The sequence below is a fragment of the Antedon bifida genome, chromosome 4, assembly GCF_963402885.1.
Source record: "Antedon bifida chromosome 4, ecAntBifi1.1, whole genome shotgun sequence".
Lineage (NCBI taxonomy): Eukaryota > Metazoa > Echinodermata > Crinoidea > Comatulida > Antedonidae > Antedon > Antedon bifida.
The window spans coordinates 22,099,127-22,122,107 of NC_136229.1; the positions used below are offsets into that span (position 1 = coordinate 22,099,127).

The 22,981-nt window shown below is 33.7% G+C and overlaps 1 protein-coding gene across 2 annotated transcripts in view; it reads right to left on the reverse strand.

Moving 5' to 3' along the window:
* The window catches only part of LOC144840772 (uncharacterized), a 49,439-nt gene that overhangs the window by 15,254 nt on the left and 11,204 nt on the right, over window positions 1–22,981 (reverse strand). The window contains exons 19-76 of one of the 2 annotated variants that reach the window (XM_078696787.1): window positions 22,715–22,837; window positions 22,222–22,338; window positions 21,691–21,813; window positions 21,227–21,349; window positions 20,927–21,049; window positions 20,703–20,825; window positions 19,947–20,075; window positions 19,693–19,809; window positions 19,403–19,525; window positions 19,108–19,230; window positions 18,758–18,880; window positions 18,368–18,490; window positions 17,944–18,066; window positions 17,544–17,666; window positions 17,012–17,134; window positions 16,618–16,734; window positions 16,268–16,390; window positions 15,855–15,977; window positions 15,572–15,688; window positions 15,360–15,482; window positions 15,059–15,181; window positions 14,360–14,482; window positions 13,541–13,657; window positions 12,869–12,982; window positions 12,665–12,784; window positions 12,357–12,473; window positions 11,907–12,023; window positions 11,635–11,757; window positions 11,123–11,245; window positions 10,829–10,948; window positions 10,477–10,599; window positions 10,084–10,200; window positions 9,697–9,819; window positions 9,353–9,466; window positions 9,087–9,200; window positions 8,872–8,991; window positions 8,308–8,430; window positions 7,996–8,112; window positions 7,477–7,599; window positions 7,064–7,186; window positions 6,714–6,836; window positions 6,317–6,433; window positions 6,060–6,182; window positions 5,656–5,769; window positions 5,399–5,512; window positions 4,929–5,051; window positions 4,644–4,766; window positions 4,349–4,471; window positions 3,898–4,020; window positions 3,661–3,786; window positions 3,428–3,553; window positions 2,896–3,024; window positions 2,425–2,556; window positions 1,938–2,072; window positions 1,510–1,629; window positions 940–1,062; window positions 417–539; window positions 27–149 (exon numbers count right to left, since the gene is read on the reverse strand). In XM_078696787.1, the coding sequence (XP_078552913.1) occupies window positions 27–149; window positions 417–539; window positions 940–1,062; window positions 1,510–1,629; window positions 1,938–2,072; window positions 2,425–2,556; window positions 2,896–3,024; window positions 3,428–3,553; window positions 3,661–3,786; window positions 3,898–4,020; window positions 4,349–4,471; window positions 4,644–4,766; window positions 4,929–5,051; window positions 5,399–5,512; window positions 5,656–5,769; window positions 6,060–6,182; window positions 6,317–6,433; window positions 6,714–6,836; window positions 7,064–7,186; window positions 7,477–7,599; window positions 7,996–8,112; window positions 8,308–8,430; window positions 8,872–8,991; window positions 9,087–9,200; window positions 9,353–9,466; window positions 9,697–9,819; window positions 10,084–10,200; window positions 10,477–10,599; window positions 10,829–10,948; window positions 11,123–11,245; window positions 11,635–11,757; window positions 11,907–12,023; window positions 12,357–12,473; window positions 12,665–12,784; window positions 12,869–12,982; window positions 13,541–13,657; window positions 14,360–14,482; window positions 15,059–15,181; window positions 15,360–15,482; window positions 15,572–15,688; window positions 15,855–15,977; window positions 16,268–16,390; window positions 16,618–16,734; window positions 17,012–17,134; window positions 17,544–17,666; window positions 17,944–18,066; window positions 18,368–18,490; window positions 18,758–18,880; window positions 19,108–19,230; window positions 19,403–19,525; window positions 19,693–19,809; window positions 19,947–20,075; window positions 20,703–20,825; window positions 20,927–21,049; window positions 21,227–21,349; window positions 21,691–21,813; window positions 22,222–22,338; window positions 22,715–22,837 (7,056 nt within the window). The remainder of the gene's footprint in view (window positions 1–26; window positions 150–416; window positions 540–939; window positions 1,063–1,509; window positions 1,630–1,937; window positions 2,073–2,424; window positions 2,557–2,895; window positions 3,025–3,427; window positions 3,554–3,660; window positions 3,787–3,897; window positions 4,021–4,348; window positions 4,472–4,643; window positions 4,767–4,928; window positions 5,052–5,398; window positions 5,513–5,655; window positions 5,770–6,059; window positions 6,183–6,316; window positions 6,434–6,713; window positions 6,837–7,063; window positions 7,187–7,476; window positions 7,600–7,995; window positions 8,113–8,307; window positions 8,431–8,871; window positions 8,992–9,086; window positions 9,201–9,352; window positions 9,467–9,696; window positions 9,820–10,083; window positions 10,201–10,476; window positions 10,600–10,828; window positions 10,949–11,122; window positions 11,246–11,634; window positions 11,758–11,906; window positions 12,024–12,356; window positions 12,474–12,664; window positions 12,785–12,868; window positions 12,983–13,540; window positions 13,658–14,359; window positions 14,483–15,058; window positions 15,182–15,359; window positions 15,483–15,571; window positions 15,689–15,854; window positions 15,978–16,267; window positions 16,391–16,617; window positions 16,735–17,011; window positions 17,135–17,543; window positions 17,667–17,943; window positions 18,067–18,367; window positions 18,491–18,757; window positions 18,881–19,107; window positions 19,231–19,402; window positions 19,526–19,692; window positions 19,810–19,946; window positions 20,076–20,702; window positions 20,826–20,926; window positions 21,050–21,226; window positions 21,350–21,690; window positions 21,814–22,221; window positions 22,339–22,714; window positions 22,838–22,981) is intronic. The other variant, XM_078696788.1, reaches the window with a different exon arrangement.

Consider the following 22,981-nt stretch of genomic DNA (forward strand, 5'->3'; position numbering starts at 1 on the left):
AAAGTTCCTGTTTTGGCGCCACATACCTTGTTCACAGAATTGTCCAGTGTAGCAGGCCGGACATATGCAGGAGACATCTGAGCAAGAGTTTCCATTAGACTGGCAGGTACCTCCATTTTGGCATGGATTACTGTCACATCCATTAATTGCTGAAAAAGGGTCACATGACATTAATATATTTGCATTCAAGGGATAAAAACAAACCAAACAGTGGTTGAATTACGAATTATATTTTTGCAGCCATTTGGCAACTTAGAAAACAATGTTGTCAGACACATACACACAGAAAGAATACAGATGTTTGAATCCATCAAGATTATGGACACATTCAAAATAAATAAATGTATATTTATAATTCAATTGGTCTGTAGATGGAAATTGGTCAATTGTAATTGGAATGGTCTGCAAGCACTAACCTTCATCGCACAATACACCAGACCAGCAACCTGTACATTGACATGAGAAAGCTTGGCAGTTACCAGGAACTGATTGACATAATGCGCCATTCTGACATCCAGAATTCTGGCAGGGATCCACAGCTAAAAAAAATCACAATATTCACATTACAAACACTGCATTCCAAGTTTGATTCTAGGTCTGACTCTGTTCCGATTAATATCATAACAAAATTGAACCCTTTCTTCATGTTAAATTTTCTCGTGTCAATGTATGTAAAAATGGTATTTTCTGTAGACTCTCGTCTTTGTACAATTCATGTCTTTTAAAAAATAATTCTTTAGATATTTTTAACTGTAATTTTTCTCAATTTAAATGTATTATTAATGAAATTATTTAAATAATCTTTTTTTCATTTTGTATATATTTATATTGGCTCATATTTTATAGTTTAGTTATTTTATTTTCAACCTGTTATTGGTGTTTTACACTGTTGGTTTGAAATAAAGAATAAAGAATAAATAATACTTTAGAAATACTAACCTATCTCGCATTGATCCCCTTCCCAGCAGCCTTCACAGAGACAGACGAATGCACTGCATGTAGTTCCTTGGGTGAAGCATTGGCCATTATTCTGACATGGTTGGCTACCGCATGGATCAACAGCTAAAAATACAAGTATTTTTGTACAGACAATTAAAATATCTGCATAATTAGCAGGTCCTCAACTGATTTGAGCAAACCCTTGTTCCAGTTGTATAGGAATTAAGCATTGTATCATGTATAGTGTGAGTTGTATTATATGCTCCTGATTGTGTATGGTATAATGTGGAAATACAGGAGCAGGCTGTGTCAATAGTGATAGAGACACACCCCATTAATTAAAGTATGCTACCACATACTGTGTTATAAGTACTGGGATTGAGTACCTTATCACTAAACACTCATCCTCATGTACTCATCTGTCAAGAGCCTGTCTTTATTTAAACTCATTTCTCTAATATTGCTTTAAATTATACCATCATACCAACTAAGACTGGTCATATTATATTTTTAAGATTGCTAAAACGATTGGTTTTGATATCCATATACCTAGTACTACTATATACTTACATATGGCACATGTGTCACCAGTATAACATGTTGGACAAAGACAGAGAAATTGTGTACAGTCATTCGCATCAACCGAACATATACCATTCACACATGGATTGACTGCGCAGGGATTAATTACTGAAATGAAATAATCAGTGAATATACTACTAGACATGTATTTGATTTTCTAGGAATATGATCTGGTATTATTGAGAATATTTTTTTATATATATATAAAATGTAAAGGTGTAATATTTGTATTGGTTATATGAGGCGCCTTGAAGCTAAGGTGGTCTCACCCTGTGAGGCACCTTTGTGCAAAATATTGAATAAAAGGTGGGTATTATGTCCTAATGTGGGGAATGAGCTGTTAGCTGCTCATTGTATTAAGCCTCTGCATTATGTGGCCCTTTCCTCACTGGTATATTTCAAAGCCAGTAACTTACGTGTACGACAGTGTGTTCCTGAGTAGCATGGTGTACACTGACATTGGTAAGTGGAACAAGTTCCAGGTGCTGCACTAGTCATCATCATACATGTGCCCTCATTATTACATGGGTTACTCATACATGGATCGACAGCTATTACAAAGAAATTATACAAAGGTCCAAATTATCAAAAAAACATTCATACAGGTACCACATACAGCTCTGTCAACACTATCAAACTAGTGTGATGTGCCCAAATATGATAGTGATATGCCTAAATATGGTAGTGATATGACATCATCATGTCCATACATGGGCACATCACATTTTTTGTCACATAAAGTTTGATAGTGTAGACCGAGCTTTAGTCACACATTGGTCAACAGCTTAAATGTATTAAAGATGCAAATTAGCAAATAGAAATTACTGGATTTACAATGTAAAAATAGAAATTAATTTTGAGAAATATTAATAATTTTTCATTTTAAAATGCTTTTCAACTTACCCTGAGAGCAGGTTGATCCTGTCCAGCAATTTGGACATTCACATATGTAACCAGGGCAACCACCAGATACCTGTGTTGTTACTAAACAGGTTCCACCATTTGAACATGGGTTACTATCACAGGGGCTTATTACTTTAGGAAGAAAACAGAAAATATAAATAAATGAAAGAATCATAATACTTTCAGAACATATAAAAGCATGGTAAACACATACTGTTAAACCTTTCTATGTTTACTGGAAACAGTGGAAATTCAAGAAAGTCAGTCATAGGGCCAAACCCAATCAAGCACACAACCATCATACATTTTGGAATAATATATTTAACTTGAAAAGATATCAATCATTTTGTGGAAATACAAGTCTGCATCTCCAGATATGGTGTAATGGCATCGAGACCATTACACCATATCTCTCTCTTTCTCCAGACATCTTCTCTGATAAATTGGGAAGACTGCAATTTGAATTCTTACCATCTTGGCACATAATTCCTGTATAACAATCAACACAACTGCACACATAGGTTGAACAATCACCAGCTTGAATAATGGAGCTGCATACACCATTATTAGCGCAGGGGTTGCTGCTGCACGGATCAACAGCTGAAAAAAAATAATAAAAATGATGTAATGTGTTGTCTGCTAAAATTCAATTGCAAACAGTGTAAAGCTTTGTCTACACTATCAAACTTTATGAACAAAAAAAGTGTGTGCCCAAATGTGATAAAGTTTGATAGTGTAGACAGAGCTTAATACTGTACAATGGTGAACAGTTATAGTAAAATTGTACATAATGCAAATAATAGTACAGTATATTTATCTATAATTTATTTCTTTAATTGATACCTTGAAATGTTAAACATTTATTTTTGGTTCTGAGTGAGACTGTTTTTATTCCAGTGATCTGCAAATGGACTACATCCTCAAATAAAATGCACCTTTCTTCAGTTTTCAGACTATTCAGTACATTCAGGTTAGACAAGTGGTAATTAATATTTTGACTTACGTATAGCACATGTATCACCACTCCAACATCCAATACAATTACATAAATACTCAGTGCATACCCCATTCACGACTGGCCGGCACTGACCTCCATTCGCACATGGCGAGTTCTCGCATGGATTTGTCTCTGTATACAAACAAACAAAATATATTTAGAAAGAATTTCATGTCATAATAGAACAATAATACGCTCCTGAAGAGCATTAATTTCAAATAATTTTTCGACAAACTTACGTATTGTACAGAATTCGCCAGTGAAACATTCTGTGCATTCACACGTGTAGTCATAGCAACCACCCCCAACAACTTGTCGGCAGACTCCTCCATTTTCACAAAGGTGAAGAGAACATGCATCAATTGCTAAAAAAATTAAATCGTACACATTATTATGTTAAATAGAGTTTCAAATCAGATTTAAATAGATTGGGGAACAAATGTTTACATTTAATTGGATAAAGTTATCATAGTTACCTTGTTCACAAAATTGCCCATTGAAACATCCGTCACAACCACAGGCAAAGGTATTACAAGTAGAGGATCCCTGGAAGCATGTTCCGCCATTTAGACATGGATTTGAGTCACACGCATTGGGCACTGTAAAAGAAATAAGACAATAGTATATACGCATTATTGATAATACAGGCATACATAGCATGTCGTCTTCATTGACATGAGATAACCTGTTCCTAGGTCAAACAAATCAAAAGTGTTTTGTCTTATTTTTGGAATGTTTTCTGTCTTATTTGCTGTTATGATAATTGTTATTTATTTATATATATGAATTGTAATTATCCAATCCTTTTTTTTTTACTATATTGATTTCAATAAAGATTATTTGAATTGAAAAGTTCCATAACATAGTACAGTATACAGAGATTTGCTTAACTTTTGTAATGGATTAACCTTACAGTAGAGTACTTACAAACACCGCAGAGTTCACCAGTATAGCATCCACTACATATACAACTGAATCCATTACACTCAGTGGGTGATGGCACGCAGACTGCTTCATTTCCACAGGGATTTGGTTCGCATGGTCTCGCATCTACAATGAAAACATTTTTTCAACTTTATTTTATATACAATATTTTATCCTAGGTATTTACTATATACAGTAAATTTATTTACTACACAAATACTGTGTGTTAATCCTAAGCATTTAGTTTACATATACAGTATTATACTTTCACATATTTACTCAAATATTTGAGACTTACATTCTTCACAGGTTACTCCTTGCCAGCATCCAGCACATTGACACTGGAACTCAGTACATGAACCACCAAGAGAGGAGCATGTGGCACCATTCTTACAAGGAAGACCAGAACATGGATCTTGTACTATAAGATTAAATAAAATAAATCATCATGCTACAATTGTTTTTCATTCAAATAAAAGAAAATATTTATAATCTTGTTCTTCCCACTCTACATTCTACAACCACCTTTCCTACATCCCAGCCATTCCTCATTTAACCCACATACACTAAATTTAATACTTACATATGTTGCAGTTTGGCCCCTGCCAGCATCCTATACAAGAACATGTGTAACTTTCACACATAGCAACAGATGTGACACATGCTCCTCCATTCAAACAAGGATCATTGGCACAACCTCCAACATCTGAAGTACAAAGAATACAGATAAATACACCACTCAATAGCTATAGTCACTGTTCAATAATTCATTCATATGGGATTGTCTGTTGTTCATCTCTGTTGATTAGTGTTTAATATATCATTATACTTTTTAACAATTATTTGCATTACTCTATGTATGATGTATACATTTTTAAAGACATATTTGTATTGCATATACTATTGTTTTGCTCAATTTGATGTTATAACTTCTCTTTATGTTCAACTACTATGTTTAACATTTTTCCTTCTGGTTTTATTATTAAGTCAGCCTAAACAATTTCTAACAATTTTATTAAAGTTTACCAAAAATACAAACTAGTGTATACTCACAGTTTTCACAGCTAAGTCCTTCATAACAAGGTGGGCAAGTGCAAATATATGAATTACAAAGGTTGGTACAAGTACCACCTGCCTGGCATGGGTTACTGGTACAAACATCAACAGCTAGAACCAAACAAATTATTGTATATCAAGAATTAAATTTGTTTTAAATATTTATATTGCATGTTTTTATGTGACTCTGGTTAATAAATAAAATCAATCAATAAATTAAGAACACAGTTTGTAGAACAAAAGAAAAATCTTACGTGTTTCACAGGTCGGACCTCCCCAGCATGGCTGACATTCACAAATAAAATTTGGACAATTACTAATACATAATCCGCCATTTTTGCAAGTTTCCGCAGTACAAACATCAACGACTAAAATATATGAATGAAGTTTACTGTTATAATCACTCTAAAAGTTGTAATCAATTATCATCATCAATGCAATCAGTATCATAATCACATTTAACTCTGTTAAATAACTATGATAATGAAACGTACATGCCTACAGTTATATACTGATAAAATGATAATAAAATGATCAACATAAATTGAAGCATTAGTTTTCTTATTTATTTTTAAATTCAGAACAAGGGAGCATTTCCCCTGCTGTGAACCCTCCTCTGTTTCTACCAGTAGATAGAAATAAAATAATATTTTCTTACCTTCTTCACAGTATGTACCCATGCTGCATCCATCACATGTACAAGTGATACTGTTACACAAGCTATTCTGAGAACAACTTCCAGCATTTCGACAAAGGTTGTTAGATACACAAAGATCAATTCCTTTATAAAGAGAAAAAAGCAAAAAAAGTAGCTATCAAACTTAATAAAAACTATAATGGAAAATAGTAATTCATAATCTAAAGCTCTGTATACGTTATCAAACTTTTTTTGATGATAATTCTGGGTTGTCTTACTTTGTTCACAATTGTTGCCAGTGTAACAAGGAGGACATGAGCAGGTCTGAGTGGTACAAGATGTCTGGATACATGTACCACCAAACTGACAGGGACTAGTAAAGCATGGATCTTGCACTGAAAAATAACAAAAATCAATGTATACATAGGAAGCAATGACTAGTTAGTAGTAATTTTTATGTTTACACAAACAATTAATTGCTTATTAAGTATGTAAATTCACCATATCATCGACTGGAGCTAGAATCCACCAAAACTGTGTCTAGAGATTGAATGAGGAAGCGTGTCCCAATTAAAATGACGTAACTAATTCCTTCCTAGGTTGCAGTAAATCGAATACTACCTAATGAACAGATATTAGGTACATATACCATTCACAAATTAAAAAAATACTTACAGATATCGCATACATTCCCTGTAAAACAGCCGTCACAGAAGCATTGATACTGTGTACAGTCACCGATTACAGGCTGACAAGCGCCACCATTCTGGCATGGATTGTTGTCACATGGGTTAATTGCTAAAAAAAAAAAAAATTTTACAAAAATATTTTGTATTTTTATTATGCCTTTATATATACTTATGTTATCAATTGTAAATTTGTTATTGTGTAAACATAGCATTCAGTCTGGCCATGATTTATAATTTGAAATGTGGATTTTTATTACTGAAATAAAATTGAAATTATTTATTATTATCTCTGAAAATGGTAAAATTAGCAATTTAGAGTTGCACACTGGAACTTACGTGTAGTACATGTCTCTCCAGTAAAACAATTTTGGCATTGGCAAGTATAGCGTGTGCAAGAATCTGTTAGTTGGTAACAGGTTCCTCCATTTTGACATGGGTTAGTCTCACATTGATTTGTGCCTGAAAATATACAAAGTTTGTTAAAACACCGACAAAAAAAGAAAATATTCCAAAAGTTGAATATATATTTTTCAATAGATACTACATAAAGTTTTTCACACTTGAAGAAAGTGTTTTCTAATATTTTTGTTTGGCTCCATACTGGATTTAACCGTTTGGTTACTCATTTTGTATCTCAATTAAGCCAATTAGCATTTAGATGTATACAACCAGAGTCACTCTTCCCTGATACAACAAAGCTACTTATAATGTGTATGTAATTCAGTAGAGAGCATATTTGTTTAACTTACGTATATCACAGAGGCCACCTGAATAGCATTCGGGACAAACACAGTTGAAGGCATAACAATCAACACTGCTTCCCACACATGCTCCACCATTAAAACAAGGACTGGTATCACATGGGTTAATTTCTAAATAAAAAACATATTAGCATTTTAAAAAGAAATCATTAATATAACAAATATTGCTTATAACAGTATCGTTTACATTCAATATCAAATATACTACAAAATGATTTGATAGATAGATAGTACTGTAGGGTTTCATTGAATGCTTAATACTTAAGATTAATTTTCCATCTAAAATAAAAGTTGTTAGTTAGTAGCAGAGCTGTAGCTTGGTGGTTAACATGCTTGAGTTCAATCCTGACCTAGTGTGAGGGTTTAAATTCATCAACTCTTTTTAAACTATTTTTACTCTACTACAGTCTACTCAAACTGAGACTTTATAAGCACAAAAAGATTATCCATCCTGTAATTGGCAAGTTTCTCGTTGTTGGATGGCAAACTTTCAAGCAAGTACGGTACCTGTTTGGCAAACATCTCCAATGTGACAATTAACACATTCACAGCGATATTCCAAACAAGATACAGGCACACACAAACCACCATTTGTACAAGGACTTGATGAACAGGGGTCCAATTCTGAAAAAAAAACAACAAAAAAAGATTAATAATGCTTGACTTCATGCAGCTATATTGTGTGCTCCCCTTGACCTGTGATTACATTGGAGTTGACTCTAAGTTAACTATATAACCTCTTTGGAAGTTGTATATGTTTGAGGGATTTCAGATAATGGTATAGCACAGCAATTGGATTGAGTTTCTTTTAGAACATACCCATTTCACAGAACTCTCCCTCGTAGCATTGTGAACAAATACATTGAGTTTCAACACATGAATTCTCTGCTGCTTCACAGAATCCATTGTTTTGACAAGGATTTGGATCACACGGATTCAACTCTAAAAAAGCAAAAGATAAAAAAAACAAAAATAAAGCAAATGAGAAACATATGAAGTAATCACTTTGTAGTTAAACACCAGTACCGTATCTGATGTTCTATTTTAAAATGGTATTCACCCTAATAAAAGAATTTTACCTATAAAAAAGTAAAGCAACAGTAAAAATACAGATTTGTTTTGTTTGAAGTTTGAACCCATGTATAACTTTTGTCACCATTATCTGATTTCATTGATTTGACAGTTTTCACCTTAATCTTACCCTAAAGCTCTGTCTACTCTATCAAACTTTGTGACAAAAAAATGTGATATGCCCATACATGGACTACACTTGGGCACATCATACTTTTTTTGTCAAACTAATTTGATAGTGTAAACAGAGCTTTAGTATTTGAACCCAGTACTCAATTGGTTGTCAGGAATCATAGTCAGTAAGCTACTTACGTATTTGACAGTTTGTTCCTCCAAAGCATGCATGGCATAAGCAGGTGAAGTCTAAGCAGTCATCAGACACAACACACGTTCCTTCATTTATACATGGGTCATTCTCGCAAGGATTAATAGCTAAAAAAGGTAATTCAATTTTATTAGGCTCATTATGATTACTTTAATCTAATATTCAACATTGTATACTAAAATCATAAAGATATGGTACTCACGAGTCTCACAGTCTGGTCCACTCCAACACGACGTGCACATACATGTGTGGTAGGTACAAAAGTCCTCACAAGTACCACCATTTATACACGAGTTAATTCCACAAGACGATAAGCCTAAAAAAATGTTACTCAATTGAATCACTGTTGTTATAATTAAAAGATTTGTAAGATCAAAGTTTTTAATCAATTATGCATAACAGCGCTGAATATGACACTGCAATTAACATAGATAAATTACTGCATTAATTGCTGTAGAATGTACTTACGTATTGAGCAGTCATCTCCGGTGAAGCAAGTGCCACATATACAAGAGACTTGTGGGCAATTACTTTGACATATTCCACCATTTTTACATGTTTCTGATGTACAATAATCTATCACTAAAAATAAAACAATAATAGTAGTAAAACACCAGATTATAATGTTAGAGCATACAAAGTATAACTCCTATTAAAAAGACCTCGGGACCCAGCGAAGTGTCCCTGAATAGGGGTTAACTGTAGTGTTAAAACATTTATTTCTGTTTCACAAGAAAGTGTCCCCTTAATAAGGGTGTCCTCTGTATAGGGGTGTCCCAAAGAAGAGGTTCTACTGTATGAGGGTAACTTACACTGATCACAATATCGTCCTGTAAAGCATTCTGTACAGAGACAAGAAGTAAGAACACAGCTCGGATCTTGCACACACTGTCCACCATTTTGACACAAATTCTGTGTTGCACACAAGTCAGTTGCTACAAAATAAAAATGTTATCCATTAATGTTTACAAATAAAGATTTTTGTTACATAATTTTAAATTTCTAAACACAGTGAGCATAATATTTTCAAGAAGGCTACAGTATGGGCTTCTTCTAATGTTCTCCATAAATATAAATTTAATTTTACCTACCAAATCTCTAAAACTGCTAAGATAAAATATAATTAGCCATGTAAAGAAGAATAGAGTACAGGCCTTATAGATTTTACAATGTATATGGTGATGCGTTATTCTACTTACGAGTTTCACATTGAGCACCCTCATAACATGCTGGACATGAACAGGTGTATTGAGTACATCCATCTGGGCTACAAACTCCACCGTTAAAACATTGGCTTGGATTGCATGGATCAAGCACTAAAATAAATTACAATTACTGTATTATATCTTTGGTGTTCTTAATAAAAAAATTAATTGAAGTTAAATAAGAAATATCAAGATTATGTTATTACAGTCAACTTAGTTCAGATTTAAATCAGCTACAGTACAGGATACGTTCAGTAAATAATAAAGTATCTCTATAGGTTTCCACTGAATAGGAGTTGACCAAAGTGCTAAAACATATATATATCCCTCATTGTTTGTTTCTGAACTGGGGTGCTACAAAGGAGGGGTTCTATTTACTGTACTTACATATGTCACATGTTGGTCCTACATAACATCCAGTGCATGTACAAGTATACTCAGTGCAGGAGTTGTCTGCTGCGTGACAAAATGCTCCATTTTGACAAGGTGTGTTATCACAAGGATCTATCACTGAAATGAAAAAAATGATACAAATTCATAGTAGAGCACCTAGAGTAAAGTTATTTAAAGAAAAGATGAGGACCCTACCCTAAAGCTCTGTCTACACTATCAAACTGTATGTGACAAAAAGTGTGATAGTGTAGACAGAGCTTAAGGAATGAAGGGTCAAGTATCAAGTATGCTATCATAACATTGAATTCAGTTAATGTAATAATAATATTGATTTTTTCACACTTACAATTGGCACAGTTATAGCCTTCAAAGCAACCAGTGCAAGTACAGTTGTAGCTTTCACACGTATCCAAGCCAACACAAGCACCTCCGTTCATGCATGGAAAAGTCTCACACGGATCAATTCCTTAAGAAACAGAAAAAAGGTAAGAAAAAATGTAACGTTATTTTTCCTTAACTTCTAATATATAAGCCTATTCTAACAAAGTACCAACGTTATATGTTTGTAACATAAAATTTATTTTTAATGATTCAAAATTGTTGTTATGAGATATGGGAAAGACAAACTAGAGAATCTTACTGTTCTGGCAAAAAAATCCTTCATAGCAAGCGGGACAAGAACATGTAAAGCTATCACATGTTTGTGGTACACGTTGACAGGTACCGCCATTTTGACATAATTGAAACAAGCAAGGTGTAGTGTCTGAGAAAGAAAAAATAAGTAGGTAGGTTACAGTTGGTTGAAGTCGCCTCATTGAATCATAACAAATATCAGGTATAGCCTGTTTTCCACTTTGTAAATTTAGTTGTGTGAATCCAATGTTTTAACACAGAAACAAACTGCGCTAGGCTTTCCACTAAAAGAGCAAATAGCTGCTGAGCTCTGATCTGTTGCAAAATTGTTTGCTTTGAATAAATTTAAAAAAAACAGAATTTGTTGCAAAACAGGATTTAGAAGATGAAAACACATGTGTATAAGCTGATGCCCTTCGATTCGTGTGAACAAATTCTCTTAGTGGAAAACAGGCTTAAGTCACAAATGGTAGGCATGCATGCATATTCATTGGGTTAGAGATTGGATAAAATACTTACAGATTTCACATTGGTCGCCACTGTAACACTCAGGGCATGTACACTGAAAGGCTTGGCAGGAAACTGATGAGGTGGAGCATGTTCCACCAGATAAACATGGCAATGAAAGGCATGGATCTTGGACTGTGGACAGGTTAATTAAAACATATTTTACTTTCTAGTTCAATACGACATTTATTTTTTATCAATAAAACACAGATACATATTGTCGCACAATTTTAATTATGTATTTTGTGAAACATCAATAAAAGAAGAAAAATTCTAGCACTTACATTCTTCACAATTAACACCAGTGTAGCAAACTGGACATGTACACTGGTAATTCTGACAGCCCCTTTCTACACAAAAACCTCCATTTTCACAAGGGTTAGGCACACATGGTTGAAGCACTGCAAAAAATAAAAGTATCCATATGATGAACAATGTTCTTCATAAAGTATATAAATATTCTCATCAGTTTAAATTCAAGAATAAGACACAACCAAACAGTGCTCATTTGTTGGGGCTGCTTCTTCTTTGAGAAATGGACTATCTTCTTGAATGTGTACACAAACGAAATATGTACAATGGATCTCCAGTTTCACTGGAAGACTTGTTCTACTAGAACAATGGTCAAGAAGAGAATTGTGCTGATTTTATGCTTATACTTTGCAAGTAATCCTTCCTTACCCGCTTACTCAACAATATACCCACTCCACCCTATAAAAAATGATTTTACTTACCATTTTCACAGCGAGTACCACTGTTACAGGTTCCACAAACACAGAAAAATGATGTACATCCGAATGTCAAACACTGACCATCATTTTGACATGGGTTAGAAAGACATGAATCAGTACCTTAAAATTAATTGTTTATTAATTATTAATTCATTGCTGTTCCACTGTACTATGTGAACAGTCACAAAAGTTTATATTTAAGTCTTTATCAAGCAAAATATGAAAGAGTTTTTCAATATCTAAAAAGTACTGTATATAAAAAAAATGGAGTTTGTTTGGATTATGATAAAACAAAAAAGGGGAAAACTCACTTATCTGGCAATGTTCACCCTCAAAACATCCACTACATTGACATGAATATGTGTTGCAGTCATCACTAATTCTACACAGACCATGGTTTACACAAGGACTGTTTTCACATGGATTGATTGCTAAAAAAAAAAATTCATTCAACTTAATTAATATCAGGTTTGATAGGACCGTTCCATGTATTTTGAGGAATGTGCTCTACTTACGTATTTCACAGTTTACTCCAGTAAAACAGCCTTGACAAGCACAAGTATAGGAGTTACAGTTGTTTGTACACATTCCACCATTTTGACAAGGACTGCCTTCACAAGCATCAATAACTAAATAAAATCAAAATAAAATCAAATTATCAAACTACCGAAGAAAACTTTCAGGGGCGAATGCAAAAAAAAAACAACTATGATTGAAAAGTTAACGTTTGGCTGGTAGCCAGGGGCTGTATACTTCCCCCAAAGGCCACCCTCCCTTGTATAAATCCCTGACTTTTTCCAATTTGTAGCACTGCATAGGGTAAACTGCAAGATGAGAGAAATGAGGAAAAGTACCTTTATTACAGTTACTACTATTATGGTAAATTAATATATTAAAACATTAAAAAAATAATTTCTAATGTAAGCTACAGCAACTATCCTGTTGATACTCAGTGGCGTAACACAGAGGCCTCTGAGGCCCTTGGTTCAGAAACCCTAAGTGGCCCAGCAATGCTTTAGATGTTTTCGACGTATTTTAAAGCCTGTTGCTTCCTCTGGGCTCTGCTCAGGGGCCTCTGTAAGCTCCGGAGCCTCTGTGTTACGCCATTTAGCACTCATAGCCGTTAACTGTATTAAATAGAGACAAACAAAATATATCATGTAACCTTTACTTAATGATAAGCTTACCAACTTCACAATTTGGTCCACTAAAACAATTTCCACACAAACATCGAGTATTGGGACATTCATTGACACAAGTACCCATGTTAAGACATGGGGTATTTTCTGCACATAAATCTCGAGCTGTAACAACAATGATGTAATAAAGTTATTGAAAATACAGTATGTGTGTAGAAATTTAATTCCAGAAGATACTAACACCACCATCTAGTTTTTTTTTTATCCTGTATGAAGGTTTTAATGTCACTATTTGTCACTCAACAATTAAAAGAAGTAATGTATGTCTGTTAAATATTGTTACACGACTCGTTTTTATTATATATCATTTCAGGTGAAATACAGTACATACAAAGATTTAAAAAGAATATCAGCATTACAAACAACGATTAAATGGCCAACTTTTTTTGTATTATTACATATTTAGGCAAATTGCCAAGGATAACCGTGAGCGAATTCATTCACTATCATTCTTAAAGGTGCCAATCATGTTCACAACAAGACAAACATATACACAAGATGCTGTACATAAACAAAGTCTTATTACAAGTCTTTGGGAGTGGAGTTGTAATTTGTCATTAGAACAAATCCCGACATATGACAGGACTTGAACCCAGGACCCTTGAATTGGTAGCCATGCACCATAACCACCAAGCCACAACTACTCCACTCCACTTATTTCAAATGGGGTGCATATATTGTAATGTATATTGTACCACAGAGGTGCAATTGATAAATATACACTCTGTTATCAGTCTGTACATCCTATTGTACCAGCATCAGTAGGCCTGCTTGATTAATGCAGGGGTTACATGGGGTCACTCTTACCTGTCTCGCAAAAGTCCCCAGTAAAACAAAAAGGACAATCACAATTGATTGATTGACACTCAGTTGTCATGGAACATACAGCGCCATTCTGACAAAGGTTCTGACTCAAGCAAAGATCGACATCTAGAAAAAAACAAGTCAAAAACTAAAATGTCAAGACTATCAACATGTCAATATATGGATGGTGATGATGGTAGTGCGGCATTGATGGTTTGATTGATGATGGTGGGTATGGTGAATGATAATGGAGGTGATGATGATATTCATGCTGATAAACACTGTATTCTATATTATAACATACTCCAGAGTGATGAGATGAGTGTGAAAGGAAACTGCATGATGCTAACATACGAAAGTTCAACGATGATCGTTTGAAAACGATCAAGTTGAAATGATAACGATAGCGAGTACCTTTTCCTGTATATCGTTAACATTTCAATGTTTACGTAGAAGATCGCCGATTATTGTTAACAATAGCGTTGAATAACGTCGACAGGAAAACAGGCTTAAGAATACCAAACATTTTTTCTGTTAATTGATATTTTACTCATTTTTAGCCTTCATTGATTTTATATTTGATTGCTAATTGTACATATATGTTGATATTTTTTCTATCTGTAAAAATATATATGCATCTCAGCCTTTGACTGCAATGTATGCTTTTTAATACCTTGAATAATAATAATAAAACAAACTTACTGACTGAACAGCTAGGCCCTGTGAAACATGGGTCACAAGCACATGTAAACTGTGTACAATCACCAGGCACAGCACGGCATTCACCTGCATCTGAGCAGGGTCCACCTGCACACGGATCATCAACTGCAAAGTAAATTTAACATGACATTTTAAAAATAATATTAATAACATATACAACAAACATATAGATTAGAAATAAACTTCAAAAAGATATTCAAAATCATCAACTAGTAATCATTATAAAGAATACTAATAACAGAATAAATGAATTATTAAAATAATGATAAAGGATTATACTTACAATTTTCACAGAATGTACCACTGTAACATCCTGGACATTGGCATGTAAGGTCAATGCATGACCCAGATGTAGGTTGACATACTCCTTGGTTTTGGCATGGACTTACAGCACATTGGTTTATTCCTGTAGGACACAAAGCATACAAATTACAATGAAAAAAAAAACCCAAAACAAAACGTAGCTCTAAGAAAATTGACTAAATTAATTCTTACTTGATGCGCATGTAATACCCTCATAACATGAATCACAGATACACTGAAATGAGAAACAACTCGTCTGAACACATGTTCCACCATTTTCACAATGATTGTTTGAGCATGGGTCCAACACTGTAAACAAAACAATAAGAATACACAATCATTTTTCATAAACATTGTGATGTTGGAGACCTAAAATTAATAAAACAGTGACCTTTTGTTTTCACGTTATTCCACTATGCAGTGGAGTGACAACATTATTCTTAACTTAACAGCTGCCCTATCAATGTATACGTACATGTTTGGCAGTTGGTTGATGTGTAACATCCAGCACATTGGCACGTGTAACTTGTGCATGATCCAGGCACTTGTAAGCATGTTCCTCCATTACTGCATGGTGCTGCTGTGCAAGGATTTATCTCTACAAAGATAAAAAATAAAATTATGTCCACACTATTTAGATGAAAAAAACAGTTATTTTACTACCATCGCAATAGCATAACAAAAATTTTAAAAATGAAATAATTGTTATAGCTCACATTTCTATGATAACTAATTCTAGTGCTCTAGTGGCCCAAATGTGGTATTGATATGATGTCATCGTGTCCATATATGGGCACATCACATTTTGTTGTCACATAAAGTTCGATAGTGTAGAGAGAGCTAAGGTCCTGTGTTCACATCATGTACTACTGCTAATTATTTACTCACCTGTTTCACAATTGGCTCCTGTAAAACAGCCTTGACAGATGCATTCATACTGGTCACATGTGTTAGATGATATTGCACAGTTGCCACCATTCAAACAAGGTGTAGTCGCACATGGATCAGGCACTAAAAGATAATAATTTATTTGATATTTAGTTCCTTGTAAAAGATTCAATTAACATGAGGAAGAAAGAAAATGTAGATATATATAAACAATGCTGTGGGTATCAGTGGCTGGATAAACTATAAAATAGTGTGAAAAAAGTTAGTAAAAAAAAGTGTAAGTAAAAACACATGAGGTCATGACAAAATTATGCAGTAACTTCAGTAGATCAATTAAAAATAATACTTACATGTAGCGCAGGTCATTCCTGTGTAGCAGCCAACACATGTACAGCTAAAAGCTGTGCATGACAATGCAGTGCAAACTCCTCCATTATCACATGGGTTGTTACCACAAGGATCTTGTACTGTTGAAAGAAAGAAAGAAAGAATGTTTTACATTGAACTATATGTTAGCCATTCTATAAAAATAATCAGTTAGCCAATCAGTTTCACTGCTTCTCTGTTATTACACACAACTCATAAAATACAGACTTTTGATTGAATGAGACTTAAACCACATTGTGAGTGTCAGCCAATCAGCTTGATTGCTTCTCTGTTATCACACACAACTCATAAATACAGACTTTTGATTGAATAAGACATCAGGTTGTCTCTAAAATCTGACATGCAAATAAAACTTACAAACAGAGCAGAAAGTTCCAGTGTAACATCCTTGACAAATACAGGTGTATGCATCACATGATCCAGTTGTTCTTTGACAAATTCCACCATTTTCGCAAAGGTTTCCGCTGCACTGATCCAAAACTTTAAAAAAATATCAAATATATTTCACAATGTAATTAATGGAAAGAAGAAATTATAGTACAGTATGAAATATTATATTATAGTTATTACTATTATTAGTGAAATGGGCAAGTGGAAAAGACCATATCTAAAGAGCCAACAATCGGCACAGGTTTGAGGTCGACTATCTCCTAGTTCTGGTGGTGGAACAGAGAAAGACTATAAACTGCCAGTGTACACAGTTTGCCTGTGTGCACTTTAAAGAACCCAATCTCATTAGAGACGAGTAAGGGGTTTTGTGAACTTTGTCACAAAAAAGCCACCACCTATCTGATAGAACAGTGATTAATTTACTATTGGTAATCCTTGGCCATGTGCCTAAAGACTTATTAATTATAATTAAATGATTATTGTTTAAGTCAGTACTTACATGTACCACATGTACTTCCAATATAACACAATGGGCATTGGCATTCATAATGTATACATGAGTCAGCAACAGGAGAACATGTTCCAGAATTGAGACATGGATTTACAGCGCATTGATCAATTCCTACAAGACAACAAATTGAAAAGCATTTATGTTTATAGTAAGCAGATGTCCAAAAGAATATTTAGAGAGCATCCATTGCCACATATCTAAACACTAAGCACACTAAGTTTTATTGTTTGCCTACATCCTTAGAGAAATTAATTTCTCATCAATGTCCAAAATGGATACAATTTCACAAAGCTATTATTATTATTCATAAATATATAATATTAATAATTTCTACTAGATAGTTTGTACTGAGCTAACAATTTAGTAAAAAGCTAAGAAACAGACTTACTTGTTTCACAGTTGTTACCAGTATAGCATGACTGACACTGGCAATGGTACAGGGTACATGACCCAGGTGTACGGCTACAAAATCCTCCATTTAGACATGGATTTGGGCTACATTGGTCCAAAACTAAACAAATATGAATTAATTTAAATAGGATTGAGTAATTCCATTCACAAATATACTAAATAACATACTCTACTCAATTGTCAAGCAAAACAGGCTAAGCATTGAACTTGACTGTTAGTTGATTAAACCAAACCACAAAGTGGTAAAACGTGTTACTGGCCTGTCTTGTATACATATTTATATGCACAACTAAAAAATTACACAATATTAATTGTCATCAAAGAAATTGAAATTGAAGACTTACAATTAGTTATGGACAAAATTACACAATATTAATTTTCATCAAAGAAAAAAGACTTACAAACAGCGCAGTTGTCACTTTCATAACAGTTCTGACACTGGCAACTATACTGATCACATGTACCAGCAACTTGGCTGCACAATCCCCCAAATAAACATGGGAAGGAGTTACATGGATTTTGTACTGTAGAAAAAAAAAATTATATTATTAATAGTATTATCCCCATTTTCCACTTTCTCTGGGAAAAAATTAGAAACAAGTGTTTCTCTACTGATTTGTGTCATATGGGGTCAATATATCCACCAGGATTTTCAAAATGGCTGCCATAACATACATTTTTTGGTCATATATCAGCTTCTACATCATGTATGGACATGATTTTGGTGGCAAAGTATATGTTTTAAGGGTAATAAAGGAATCCAAAGCATTTGGAAGTTTATAGTGACTTACATGTTTCACAGATTGTTCCTGTATAGCATCCAACACATACACATTCATAATCAGTGCAAGAACCTGCAACCTGTTGACAAGTGCCTCCATTTAAACATGGGTTAGTCTCACAAGGGTCCGTCACTAAAGGTAAAAAAGCAAACATTAAAGTGATGCTAAATATGTCTCATTTATTTATTTTTTTAACATTCATGAAAAATTATTAGACAAATCAAACAGTTTTCAAAATTAAAATCATATAGTTGGCCTACTATCTACTAAAATATGTTGCTCTGTTTTCAACACGAAAATTAGAAATACTTTATGTCAAACATGAACAAATGGACAAAAATACTTTTTCAAACACTTACAGATTTCGCAGTTGAAACCTCTATAGCAGTTTTGGCACTGGCAAGTGTATGAGGTACAGGAACCATTAACAGGGGTACAAACACCACCATTTCCACAAGGACTGGTATCGCAGGGGCTAACAGCTAAAAAATAATCATCAATAAAATTACATCAATTTTGTTACATTAGTGATTTAATTAATAATAGAATGTAGTCAAGTCAATACATGTTGTTACAATATTTACTTTAAAAACTAATACATTTTAAATGCATAACTGCTTTTAATATTATAATAAGAATTAAAACTGTACTTACGAACTTCACACTGGTCGCCGGAGAAGCACAATGGACATTGACAAGTATAATCCGTACATGATGTTGAGGATGGGACACAAAGACCATTATTCATACACTGATTTGGGTTACATGGATTACTCACTGAGAACAAAGGTTGATCAATATCAATCAATACAATAATCAATCAATCAATAAAGCTATCTATTGTAAATGTCTAAAATAACAAAATATCATAAACGATTAATACTGTTTAAATAAATAGTAAATATCATACATCTAACACACAATATTAAAAATTAACTCATTACATTCACTACATGTTTCGCCTTCCCAGCATCCTTCACAAGCACATGAAAATTCTGTGCAACTTGTTTCTGTGCAGACACCGTTGTTAGCACATGGACTTGGTGAGCAGGGTGCAAGCACTGTGGAGAAAATAGAAAAAATAATTTTTTTAAATAGGTTATATATTGAAAATTGTTTTTATACTTTTGTGTAAAAATATAAATAAATTTATATTTACATAAAAAATGGGAGATGTTCAATTTATTAGGCAACTTACGTGTTTCACAGAAAGGTCCATCATAACATCCAACACAAGAGCAGGTATACTCAGTGCAAGAGAAAGGCACTACAACACACACTGCACCATTCAAACACGGGTTACCATTATCCTGGCATGGATTCCTCACTAAAATAAACATGCAAGAATAAAATAAATTGACATTCATTCATATTATTTTGTATTTCTCACTCTCAGATATATATATATTATATCAAAACTAATTAGATGAAGTGCACGCAAATTTTTGGTTTATTTCGGAATGCGGTTCAGTAGGAGCCCTCCTTTAGGACACCCCTATTTAGGGGACACTTTGCAGTGAAACCAATGAGGAGCAATATATATTTTAACACTAAAAACCCACCTGTTCAGGGGGTATCCTTTTTAAAGAGTTACTTTGTTGGCTCCCAATGTATCCCCTTAAAAGGGGTTCTTTTGTAATAGCATGACAATTAATACATGTAATTAAATATGAACATTCAAAAGCCACTACAAGGGTCCTGGGTTCAAGTCCTGTCACATGTCGGTATTTTTTCTAAGGACAAAATTACAACTCCACTCCCAAAGACTTGTAATAAGACTTTGTTTATGTAGAGCATCCTGTGTATATGTTTGTCTTGTGAACCTATGAGGATCCCTAATGATCAGCAATTGCTGGATGGAACACCCTCAATAAATATGGTACCAAAAAAAAAAAAAAAAAAAAATATATATTAAAATAAGTGAATAAATAATAAGTGAGAAAGAATAACTTACGTGTTTCACAGTTATTTCCGTAGTAACATGATGAACAAGAACATTGGTATTCAGTACATGAATTGGCTTCCCCAATGCAAATACCTTCATTCAGACACGGTGAATTTGAACAAGGATCTTGTACTACAAAAACAATAATAAATATAACCAGTACATAATTCAATCTTTAAGATGTAAAAGAGCTTTAGAATATAATAATAATTTAAAAATAATAATTAGCTTACATGTTTCACAAGCTGGTCCAGTATAACAGCCAGCACAAGTACATGTATAGTTAGTACAGCTGCCAACGTCCAGAGAACATGCACCTCCATTACGACAGGGAAAGTTGCCGCAAGGATCGATAACTGAAAACAAAAACAGTGACAGTGTTTAAATTATCTCTTTACAATACTGTATTGCAATTATCATGTGAAACCCATTACCACCAAAATCAACATCATGTCATCAACTCCATTGTTAAAAATTCTAACATCATCACCCAAACCTGTCAATTTAAAAATAAAAACCGACAAAATACTTACGAAGCTGACAGTATTGGCCAGAGTAACAGCCAGGACAAGCACATTCAAAGGCATTACAGTCTGTTAGTGAGTTGGTACATATTCCATTGTTTAAGCAAGGATTTGGAGAACATAAGTTCAATTCTACAAAAACAACAACCAATAGCATTAATAAATAAATTGCTGTTGCTGATATGGTTCTGTAAAGAATATCTGATGAATTATAATTAGAGTAAAGCAACTAGATAACAGACAAATCTTAAACTCTTCCTATAATAATATAGTGCCATATTTCTCTCTCTTTCTCTCTCTCTCTAAAGCTCTGTCTACACACAATCAAAAAAATGTGATGTGCCCATATATGAACACGATGATGTCATGCTACTACCCTATTTGGGCACATCATACTAGTTTAATAGTGTAGATAGGGCTTTCGGATTCTCGTCTTATTTAGATTTAAATTGTATTCAAAATCAGTCACTTACGATGTTGACATGTACTTCCAGAAAAGCAACCAGTACAGCTGCATGTATATGCTGAACATGAGCCAGTCACCCGCTCACAGGTTCCTTGATTCTGGCATGGATTGGGAGAACACTGGTTAATTTCTACAAAAAAAAAGATGAATAAGTGAGAACGAATAGAAGTGAAAACATCGATTTAAACGAATATTATACAATAAAAAAAAAACTACTGCCATGAGTTTTTTTTTTTTGTGTCTTTTACGGGTTCTTCCCACTTCTATTGTTGTTGTTTTAAATGGATAATAATAATAATATCTTGGAATAGATTTATAGTAATCAGCACAAAGTTGTGTCTTGACCTTACCAGGTACCCATTTGTACATCTGGGTGGCAAACGTAAGTAAAGTGTCTTGCCCAAAGATACAAGCAATGCGACGAGCGTGGATTTGAACCTACATTCAGTAGCCTAACGCACTTAGGCTTACAAATGATCATGAATATGAGTTTAAGAAAATTAAATCAATGAATAAAGAATGAATCAGTGAAGTTTACCCTGTGCACATGTGAGGCCCTCATAGCAACCAGCACAGCTACATGTATAATTAGTACACGAAGTAGCCAGACAGAAAGCACCATTCTGACATGGGTTAGGAGAGCATGGATCTTGTACTAAAAAACAAAAACCAAAACTTTATTATACACACTATACAGTTTCACAAAATGACCACTTTAGATGGGTACAAGTATAGTTTCCAGAATACGTTTTGAAAGAATTTAAGACTTTCGCAATCATAATAAAATTCAAGATAGTTTCCATTTTTTTTGTCAATATTTTTGCTTTTGTAGATTTCTTTGCAATTATTATTATCTACTATCGTCAAATATATGTTATATTACCATTTACACTGTTATATAGTATAAATAACCTAAACTTATTAATATATTCCTTTGCATGAGAAAAATGCACTCTTTACAGAATGCATGTTTTGTTACTGTTGCGATTGGGTTAAACACCCTTTATTCACTCTCAGTTTATTTAACTTACAAATTTCACAAGTAGGTCCACTGTAGCATCCTAAACACGAACAATCAAAATCACCACATGAATTAACATCTTGCGTACATGTCCCACCAAATCGGCATGGAAACGCCAAACAGGGATTGTTCACTGTAAAAAGAATATGTCAATCAATCAGTCAACAGTTGATAATAATTTAAGTATTTCATTTCATTTCGTTTATTTATTCGACATCATGTCCTTGGACCCCAACAGCAACACAAGTCACCATAACATGAAATGTCTAGGGCCCCA